At 41.3% G+C, this 10,678-nt stretch overlaps 1 protein-coding gene across 4 annotated transcripts in view; it reads right to left on the bottom strand.

The window, feature by feature from the left end:
* Positions 1-381: 381 nt before the first annotated feature.
* Positions 382-10,678, bottom strand: part of CDV3 (CDV3 homolog) — a 16,495-nt gene continuing 6,198 nt past the window's right edge. The window contains exons 3-5 of one of the 4 annotated variants that reach the window (XM_017872416.1): positions 5,526-5,671; positions 2,978-3,137; positions 382-1,362 (exon numbers count right to left, since the gene is read on the bottom strand). In XM_017872416.1, the coding sequence (XP_017727905.1) occupies positions 1,356-1,362; positions 2,978-3,137; positions 5,526-5,671 (313 nt within the window). In that variant the 3' untranslated portion in view covers positions 382-1,355. Of the gene's footprint in view, positions 1,363-1,396; positions 1,820-2,438; positions 2,555-2,977; positions 3,138-5,525; positions 5,672-10,678 lie in introns of those variants that run through there. The other 3 variants (XM_017872412.1, XM_017872413.1, XM_017872414.1) reach the window with 3 other exon arrangements.

Genomic DNA, 10,678 nt, shown 5'->3' with positions numbered 1-10,678 from the left:
CTAGGAAAGTGCCAGATCATCTTGTTAGGTGGACACTCTTCCGTAATCCTGGGTGGCTTCCTCAAGTCCCTCTAAAGGACCCCAAACTATTAATAGGTATTTGAAGCTGTAATTATCAAAAACAGAAGTGCTACATCACCTGTCTTTCGCCCTGACTCTCCAAATGAACATAAAAATACAACAACAACAAAAAACTAGCCGGGCGAGGTGGTGGGCGCCTGTAGCCCCAGCTACTCCGGAGGCTGAGGCAGGAGAATGGCATAAACCCGGGAGGCGGAGCTTGCAGTGAGCTGAGATCCGGCCACTGCACTCCAGCCCAGGCGACAGAGCGAGACTCTGTCTCAAAAAAAAAAAAAAAAAAAAAAAAAAAACAGCGCCAGCACAACAGCGGTTGCAAAACAGAGCTAGCTGGGACAATCACTGCATCTATAGATCACAGCCAATACCTTGAAAAACTTGGGCACTGAGTACATGAGGAATATTCTTATCAAAGATCATGCACAATCCATGACACTTAAATGGGTTTTAGCTGAGGTTTTGCTCATGTTGCTCTGAATTTGTAAGGACAGATCAGTGAACCCCTTAGCCTGAGCAGAAAGCATTTTCTTCCCACTGCAGTTTACTACACAATTTAGACCTGATTAGAAGAGGCATTAGCAGCACCTGAAGTAAAGCCTCCAGAATCCACTGCCCTTTACATCAAAGGCTATTTGGTTCCACCCTCAGGATTGGCATACTCACGAAGACATTTTACAATCCTAATGCATACTTTAGGTTACTTACTTAACCAAGCAATATGCTCTGTCAAAGAACTTATTTCAAGTCAAAGCAAAAAAGGGCTTAATGCAGAACAAAAACAAAACAAAAAAGCACTATCCAAATAAAAAAAAAAATTACCAAAAAAAAAAAAAAAAAAAAAAAAAAATTTCTCTCCCTTACCCCTTCCCGTACTTGGTGGACCCCAGTTTGGTTGAATTTATTTTGTGGTTACCTCAGAATACAATTAAAGTTTAAATTACAAATCACAGCCCTACACAGATGATCTGAACACATCAGTTCTTTTCAGCGGCATGTTCCGGGAAGTATAATACAGCCACAGCCTACTACATAGAGTATTCCTTAAGGGTAGGGCACAGGACAGGTTAATTAAGGTCACTTAAATCTTCATCTTTTACAGCAGATCAGAACCCAGATGGCTGACTTTTTATGCAGGATTTCTGGTAAGAATCCAGTAGAGCTGGTTGCAAGGTTCACATCGACACTTAATAGTTGTAATCTTCTTATCCAGAAGTTGTGATCCACATGAAGTCCACAATGAGTGCAGCAAATCTGAGGTAGTCAACCCTTATGAAGGCTCAGTATCTGAACATAAAAAGATTTTGAAATGACCACTGGCTGCAGGTTTTGGTTTTTTGTATTTGCAGAGTAAATATGAAAGAACACTGCTGAAACTAGTTCACACATTTATATAACAATGAAAATTCCCCTAAATCCAATATGCATAGAGCACTCGCAACACTTTAACTTCCATAGTGCAACAGGGCCGGTCACGAAACTGAGTGGTCTGCATCGGTGTCTGTAGGTCCAGCAGAGATCAGATGATGACTGACTGTTGGTGGTGGTTAGCTGCAGTCTAGTTACCTCAGAAGGGTTAGCAAAGCCCATTCCTTAATTGTACTGTGAGTGGCTGCTTTTCTGATTTTCAAGCACAGCATACTGGTTGTCTAGCTGAAGTTTAAGGGCCTGGGTTTTTGAAACCTCATCCCTACCTCTATTTTTGTGTCTTACTACTTCAAAGCTCTTCTCCATTTCTTTATCCCTAAGGGAAAAGAAATGTAATCAGTAAATATTTTTTCTTCACTAGGGTTTTTGAAAATACTCGTCCTTGAATTTAAAAAAAAAGCCACCCCTTAGAAGAATCCTGGGGAGGGGTAGGAGTGGGCGTATACAAAATCCTTATCAAACCATTTTAAGGCTTCAATTGGAACAGAAAACACAGAACGCTGTACTGAAGCTCTAGGGTCCTATGTTCTACTGAATAGTATTAAATGTGACCCTATTTCAGGACAAACTTGAAGAAAACTGTTAAAAGCTGTGTGATGACATTCCTCCTAAGACTTCCACTTTTAGCAAGTAATAGATAATACATCTCTCTCTTTATGCACAAGGGTAACAATTTTCTCATTCAAGTAAATTCTACTCATTCGTCAATGATTTCTCCTCACATCAATTTTGTGGGAGTGGATCTGATTAGATCAGGTAAAGAAACTTGAGTGTGGTGAATCACTGCCCTCCCAAAGGTCCCTTATACATTTTTTTAAGACAGAGCAGAGGAGCAAGTCCACGTGGAGGTTTAAATTCATGCCAGCTGTGCTCTCAAAGTGGCGAAAAGGCTGGGATTTATTCTAAAAGCCACCCCAAAAAACATTTCCATCTGATGTCATTTACATTTCTTCCCATTTTATTTATTTTAAAAAATTCATGTCCCTAAGTAAGATGTAGATGTGCCATATGTAGTCATTTAATTCCAGGTAGCATTCATTTTAAGTACCTGCTGAAATAAGATTATTTTAATATTAGATTTATAAATGCCAACATCTTCTGTCTATAGTCACATTAACTGGGAATATAATTACACAGCGTTTTTATATTTCTAGTTTCCGTATTATAAGGAGCAAAAGCCACTTAATTATAAGAGAATTTTAACTACATTAAAACTTGTCATTGCTATAAAACAACATAAACCAGGGCTAAGAGAAACTTTTGCAGACAGAAGTCAGTCTCCAATGCTCTTTGTCCTCCCCCTTTCCTCCCTTCTAGGTATATAAAGTTCCATCCTGACTCTTAGCTGCCTGTCAGCTGAAGCTCAGGCTTCATTAGTTAAGGAATAGTCTCCCTTGGGTGGGTAAGCCCTATATCCCACTCCCTGCCAAGGAACAGAAGTCCTAAACAAAATGCAATTACTTATAGTACTTACTTCCGGCTTTCTACGTGCTTGGCAGTTGACTGCAGGGATGGGAACTGTGTATCGCTGTAGATTTCTGGTGGTCCTTGTGGTGTTTTTCTTGTTGTGGTTAACCTGGCCCCAGGAGGCCTATAAACACCACTAGTCATTGCCGGTTCTGGGGTTTCTGTAACTAATATTTTAAAACAATTTTTAGATAAACTATTCAAATATTCAGCATTTTAATAAGCTATTCTTGCATTCCCAATCATTTAACAATTACAGAAAAAACAATACCAGGGTCTCTGGGTCAGACAACAGAAGGAAAGTTATTTCAGAAAATGTCTAAAGTGAAAACAGGCCAGGTGTGGTGGCTCACACCTGTAATCCCAGCACTTTGGGAGGCTGAGGTGGGTGGATCACCTGGGGTCAGGAGTTCAAGACCAGTTGGGCCAACATGGTGAAACCGTGTCTCTACAAAAAATACGAAACTTAGCCGGGTGTGATGGTAGGCGCCTGTAATCCCAGCTACTCAGGGGGCTGAGGCAGGAAAATGGCTTGAACCTGGGAGGCAGAGGTTGCAGTGAGCCGATATTGAGCCACTGCACTCCAGCGTGGGCAACAGAACAAGACTCTGTCTCTCAAAAAAGAAAAAAGAAAAGTGAAAACATTCTATTTTTCTAGGGTAGTATTCTAACTCCTCCTCCATGTACAACTTTAGTAATCTACGTAAATGGTGAGTTCCACAAGCCAAATTACTGGAAGTAGAAAAGGAATCTGCTGGGACTGGATGACTGGTCTCATCAGGGACTGCCTTTCAGAATAGGACTTAAATAGTCCTCAATTTCCCTACCAGTAAATATGAATTACTTCTTTACCTAATTGGTGGACTGATTAAGACGCTATATGTAAAGAATTTATTTAATGAAATGCCAGTGTGGTTGTTTTTTTAAGATTCTAGCTGGGGCTGGGCATGGTGGCTCAAGTCTGTAATCCTAGCACTTTGGGAGCCCGAGGCAGGCAGATCACTTGAGGTCAGGAGTTCAAAACCAGCCTGGCCAACACGGTGAAACCCCATCTCTACTAAAAATACAAAGAATTAGCAGGGCATGATGGTGCATGCCTATAATCCCAGCTACTCGAGAGGCTGAGGCAGGAGACTAGCTTGAACCCGGGAGGTAGAGGTTGCAGTGACCCATGACTGTGCCACTGCACTCCAGCCTGGGCAAGAGAATAAGACTTTGTCTATTGGAAAAAAGAAAAAGACAAAAAGAAAAAAAGAAAAAAGATTCTAGCCAGGCATGATGGCTCACGCCTGTAATCCCAGCACTTTCGGAGGTCGAGGCAGGCAGATCACTTGAAGTCAGAAGCCAGACTCTCTCTCAAACAAAACAAAAAGATTCTAAAGATGATTTAAAAACATAAGACCGGGTGTGGTGGCTCACACCTGTAATCCCAGCACTTTGGTAAGCTACAGTGGCGGGACTGCTTGAACCCAGGAGTTGGAGACTAGCCTGGGCAACATAGTGAGATCTCATTTCCACAATAAAATAAACAGGTGTCATGCCCTGGTAGTCTACTTGGAAGGCTGGGGTGGGAGGATCACTTGAGTCCAAGCAGTTGAGGGGCTGCAATGAGCCACAATTGCACCACTGCACTGCAGCCTGGGCCACAGAGTGAAACCGTCTCTAAAAAATATAGTAGTTATCTGTGATTTCAGCATAGCAAGACTTGGAGTGATAAGTTATTCTTTATGCCATTCTAAATAAAACAATGAGTATACATTTCTTTAAAGTAGTGCTCTTAAACTTTCATTATTGCCCTAAGGAGACCTTTCAGACATCTGTTTCCCATCTGCCCCCCACTCCATAAAATTTTAATACTGCAGATAAACTATACATCTGTTTACGCACTCTAGTCTTTTCGTATGCCACAAATGACTGATAAGGTAAAAGATTCCTTCGCTCTGTAAGAAGCAACTTTTACCCCCTTGAGAATGATAACATCAGTCCTGCTGAGAATTCATGCTTCAAAAAACAGTTAAAGGGAATGAAAAAGACAAAGCACAAGTGAAAGACAAGGGCCCCTTGTCTCTGTCCTTACTCAGCTGTCAAAAATATTTTAAATGATAAAAGCTTTAAGAATTTTCTCTCATGAAAACTTTTGGAGTTATACCCAACCCTAGGTAATTACTACTAAAAATCCTAAATGAAGCTTACCTTGGATTCTAGTAAATTGAAGTCTTTTCCTTACCTTTTCCTCAACTAGCAAATAGTTAATATTTAAAGTGAATATTAGAATAAATGCTCAATTCCAATAAATGAAACTGGAATCGACTAGTCTATCTACATATAAATTTTACAGCAACATATAGGACAAAAGTATGTCTTTTAACTTCCAGATTCCTTTTCTTTAGGATTTTAAAGTCTTTAACAAGATACACACACATCCCACTCAACCAGGAATGGAAAGGAGCCCCTCCTTCTCACTCCACCATAATCATGCACCGAGTTGAAAGTGGACCATATATAAAATCATATATAAATTAGACATCTTTCTGAAACTGAAATAGTAAAATTACCAATTACTGGAGCAGGAGGTGCTTGGACCGGAGCTGTTTTATTCCAGGGACCTGAAGATTTTTCCATACCTCCACCACCACCTCCACCTTCTTCCCAGTTATCACCTGGATCTTGTCTCTTTTCATTATCATCTTCTTCCTTTTCACTGTTGGAAAAGCAAACATGTAAATTCATTAAGGAACCACCAAGAAAATTTTCAGTCCAAATCCTTAGTTTTATCCATGATCATCTGTACAACCCTGAAGAAGTCACTTAATCTCTTTCAAAACTGAACGTCTTACTTATTTAAAAAGTGAGACCGGTACAGTGGCTCACAACTGTAATCCCAGGACTTTGGGAGGCCAAGGTGGATGGATCACCTGAGGTCAGGAGTTCAAGACCAGGTTGGGCAACATGGCGAAACCCATCTGTACTAAAAATACAAAAATTACCCAGGCATAGGGGCACACCCCTGTAATCCCAGCTACTGGGGAAGCTGAGGCAGGAGAATCCCTTGAACCCAGAAGGCGGAGGCTGCAGTGAGTTGAGATTGTGTCACTGCACTCCCTCCTGGGTGACAGAGCATGACTCTGTCTGAAAAAAAAAAAAAAAAATACTGATGCGCCTCTGTGACAACATGCCTGACGGTTTACAGGACCCCACGTAAGAGCAGGACCCCAGTTACCGCCTCAAGCAACTAAGTGGGGGAAGAGAGAATGATACAACCTGAAATGCAGAGAAGAGAGTCAGCTGAAGGATTAAGAGCACGATTACAAAATTTTCCTTGCACCAAAGTGTACAAACAGGCATTATGGTAAGCGTATTTTTAGTGACAAATGAAGGGTTTTGAAAGTTGTATAATTTTATTTGCCAATCCTTTAGCACATGTAACAAAATGCTCTCAGAATTAGAATTCACATTCCAGCAGATGAAAACAAGTATGTGCCGTGTTTACAGAGGATAGAACTAGCCCCTTACATCAGACATATAAGAGCTCAGTCTTTGGCTTTCCAGATGTTATAAATGGAAAAGATACCCTCAGTGGTAACACACCATCTTAAGATTGCTTGCCGTATTTTCTCAATGCTAATTAATTTATTCTTGAATTGACTTGAGTCATAATCTATTTCTCTAAGGCATCTTTGATTATTTCTCTTTTTGTTGGATTACTTTTTATTATTTTATGTAACTTTACATGTACTAAATTACCAAGTGTATATATCTTTTGTCTCCTGACAAACGGGATATTGACCACAGGAATATTAAAGCATAATAATGGCTAAATCAAACGTCCTTTTTGCAGCTCTTCACCTTGAAGATACACCTGGCAGAAACTACCAACCTTTTCATAAAATTATTTTTCATGACGATGGTGGCTTTTCCTAGGTATTCAAGCTTCTCAACTCCTTCACCATTTTACCTTTTCCCCACCTTCCTACAAAAAAAAGGTTGCTTCCCAAAACTCTGTCCCTGGCCTTCCACTTACCACCCTGATTCTCTTAACTGCATAACCTTGGGAACATCACAGCCTCTCTTGGCTTCTGCAAAAGGATATCTAAGGATGCCTTCCTTCCATTTCTATTAAAACAAGACACCAGCTGGCTATGACCAGCTTGACAGTCTCCTTTAAAGATACTTAGAAAAAAATAAAGTGGCACTTTGGGAGGTTGAGGCAGGCGGACCACAAGGTCAGGAGATCAAGACCAAGGTGAAACTTCGTCTCTACCAAAAAAAAATATATATATATATATATTAGCCGGGCGTGGTGGCAAGCGCCTGTAGTCCCAGCTACTCGGGAGGCTGAGGCAGAATGGCATGAACCTGGGAGGCGGAGCATGCAGTAAGCTGAGATCACAGCACTGCACTCCCGCTTGGGTGACAGAGCGAGACTCCAAACTCAAAAAAAAAAAAAAAAAAAAAAAAAAAAAGTGGCAGAAATGTCATTCAAAAACAATGGGCACTGGCTGGCATGGCTGGCTTCACACCTGAATCCCAGCCACTTTGGGAGGCCGAGGCAGGCAGATCACCTGAGGTCAGGTAGTTTGAGACCAGCCTGGCCAATATGGCAAAACCCTGTCTCTACTAAAAACACAAAAATTAGCTGGGTGTGGTGGCACACGCCTGCAATCTCAGCTACTTGGGAGGCTGAGGCAGGAGAATTGGTTGAACCCGGGAGGCAAGAGGCTGTAGTGGGCCAAGATTAACGTCACTGCACTGCAGCCTGGGTGACAGAGTGAGACTCTGTCAAAATATAAAAAAATAAAAAAATAATGGCAAGGCCGGGCGCGGTGGCTCAAGCCTGTATCCCAAGCACTTTGGGAGGCCAGACGGGCGGATCACGCGGTCGGGAGATCGAGACATCCTGGCTAACCCGGTTGAAAACCCCGCTCTCTACTAAAAATATAAAAAACTAGCCGGTCCGAGGTGGCGGGCTGCCTGTAGTCCCTGTAGTCCCAGCTACTCGGGAGGGCTGAGGGCAGGAGAGTGGCGTAAACCGGGAGGGGAGCTTGCAGTGAGCTGAAGATTTCCGGCCGACCTGCACTCAGCCTGGGCGAGAGAGACGGAGACTCCATTCTCAAAAAAAAAAAAAAAAAAAAAAAATAAAATAAATAAAAAATAATGGCAGCATTGTATGAATTACCTACCAACCAGAGGTGACTGCAGAATTTAGAGGCTGGAGTGGCAATGAGGAAGAGAGGGAAAAGAAGAACAGATCTATCTCATCTACATTTACAGCAAGATTTTACTTACAACTTTATCTGAGAGGAAAAAGGATAGAGAATATGTCAACTCATCCCTAAGAGGTCTGAGAAAGAAAAAAAATGCAATTTAAAAGAAAGAAAAAATATAGCCAAGCCATCCCTCAGTTTTCCTTTTCATTAACATGTAAGAGATTCTATACAGCCATTTAAAATGTAAAGCCTATGCTGACTTGGAGGTAGGATTCATGTCATATAAATAAAAAATTCACTAAAACAACAGCTACGTACCTAATATAAATACAAAAATATCTACAACAATTTTAAAAAGTTTTATAGAGTAGCTCTGAGTGCTAGAATGTATGGCTTTATCTTCTTCATGCAGCAAGCAATTAGGAGCAGATTCTAAAGTCAGGCTTCCTGGTTCAAATCCAGGCTCTGCCACTTACCAGCCAGGAAACTTTGAATATGGCACTAATTTCTTTATTCCTCAATTTCCTCTTACGTAAAATGGAGCTGACAACGCCTTAATAATCAGCACTATTCACTGATTATTCCTAAGTAGAAGAGACTACAGATAATTCTTACATATTTATGCTGCTATATTTTTCAAAAAATTTCTAAAACAAACATATTATTTTTATAACCTACACAAAAAAAATCGTTTTTTATTTTTAAAATTTTTTTAGAGACAGGGTCTTGCTCTGTCACCTAGGCTGGAGTACAGAGGCCCAATCTTAGCTCACTGTAATCTTCAACTCCTGGGCTCAAGAGATACTCCCACCTCAGCCTCCCAAGTAAGGTAGAACTACAGGTGCAGACCACCATGACTGGCTAATTTTACTTTTTTACATTTTTTGTAGAGGCAGGGTCTTGCCCAGGCTGGTCTTGAACTCCTGGCCTCAAGTGATCCTCCTAACTCTGCCTCCCAAAGTGTTGGGATTACAGGAGTGAGCCACCACGCCCAGCCTCACAGAAAGCTTTTAAATAAAAACTCCTATTTGGTCTGACGGAATAGTGACAGTATCTCAACTTGAAGTTTTTTTTTTTTTACTGTCTAGTGTCTAACATCTTCTTGCCCTTAGGAAAAAAATTAAAAAATTAAAAAACCACAAATTTAAAATACACCTACGTTACAAACTATTACCAAAAAATAAGCATAATCTATTTAATTAGAGGGATTGTACATCAATAATAAAAGGCACAAGGAGAACAACTTAGTATTTTGGATTCTTGGCCAGGTGCGGTGGCTCATGCCCGTAATCCCAGCACTTTGGAAGGCCGAAGTGGGAGGATCATTTGAGGCCAGGAGTTCAAAACCAGCCTAAGCAACCTGGTGAGACCCTGTCTCTATTTTTTTTTTGAAATGGAGTTTCACTCCTGTTGCCCAGACTGGAGAGCAATGGCATGATCTTGGCTCATTGCAACCTCCACCTCCTGGGTTCAAGCGATTCTCCTATCTCAGCCTGCCAAGTAGCTGCTTGCACCATCATGCCCAGCAAAATTTTTTGTATTTAGTAGAGACAGGGTTTCACCATGTTGGCCAGACTGGTCTCAAACTCCTGACCTCAGGTAATTCACCTGCCTCAGCCTCCCAGAGTGCTGGAATTACAGGCGTGAGCCACTGTGCCCGGCCAAAAAAAAATATTCTTTAATAAATATTTTGGGTTTTTCCAAATGTCCATCAATAATAGACTAGATAAAGAAAATGTAGCACATACACACCATGGAATACTATGCAGCCATAAACAGGGATGAGCTAATGTCCTTTGCAGGGACATGGGTGAAGCTGGAAACCATCATTCTCAGCAAACTATCACAAAGACAGAAAACCAAACACTGCATGTTCTCATCATAAGTGGGAGTTGAACAATGAGAACACACAGACACAGGGAGGGGAACATCACACACCAGGGTCTGTTGGGGGGTAGGGAGCTGGGGGAGGGATAGTGTTAGGAGAAATACCTGATGTAAATGACGAGTTGATGGGTGCAGCAAACCACGATGGCACATGTATACCTGTGTAACAAACCTGCACGTTGTGCACATGTACCCTAGAACTTAAAGTGTAATAATAATAAAAATAAATAAATATTTTGGGTTAAGATTCTGAAATACTAAACTAAGCATGTGGAAATTGTTTAGTCAAGACCCTTCATCAACTGGGCATGGTGGCTCACGCCTGTAATCCCAGCACTTTGGGAGGCAGAGGCTGGCAGTCACCGGAGGTCAGGAGTTCAAGACCAGCCTAACTATCATGGTGAAACCCTGTCTCTACTAAAAATACAAAAATTAGCTAGGTGTGGTGGCATATGCCTGTAATCCCAGCTATTTGGGAAGCTGAGGCAGGAAAATTGCTTGAACTTGGGAGGCGGAGGTTGCAGTGAGCAGAGATCATGCCATTGCACCCCAGCCTGGGTAACAAAAGCAAAAACTCAATCAAAAAAAAAAAAAAAAAAAAAATCACCAAAACC

This window comes from Rhinopithecus bieti, unplaced genomic scaffold, assembly GCF_001698545.2.
Source record: "Rhinopithecus bieti isolate Rb0 unplaced genomic scaffold, ASM169854v2 scaffold_7308, whole genome shotgun sequence".
NCBI lineage: Eukaryota > Metazoa > Chordata > Mammalia > Primates > Cercopithecidae > Rhinopithecus > Rhinopithecus bieti.
This window is presented reverse-complemented; position numbering and strand designations above follow the sequence as displayed.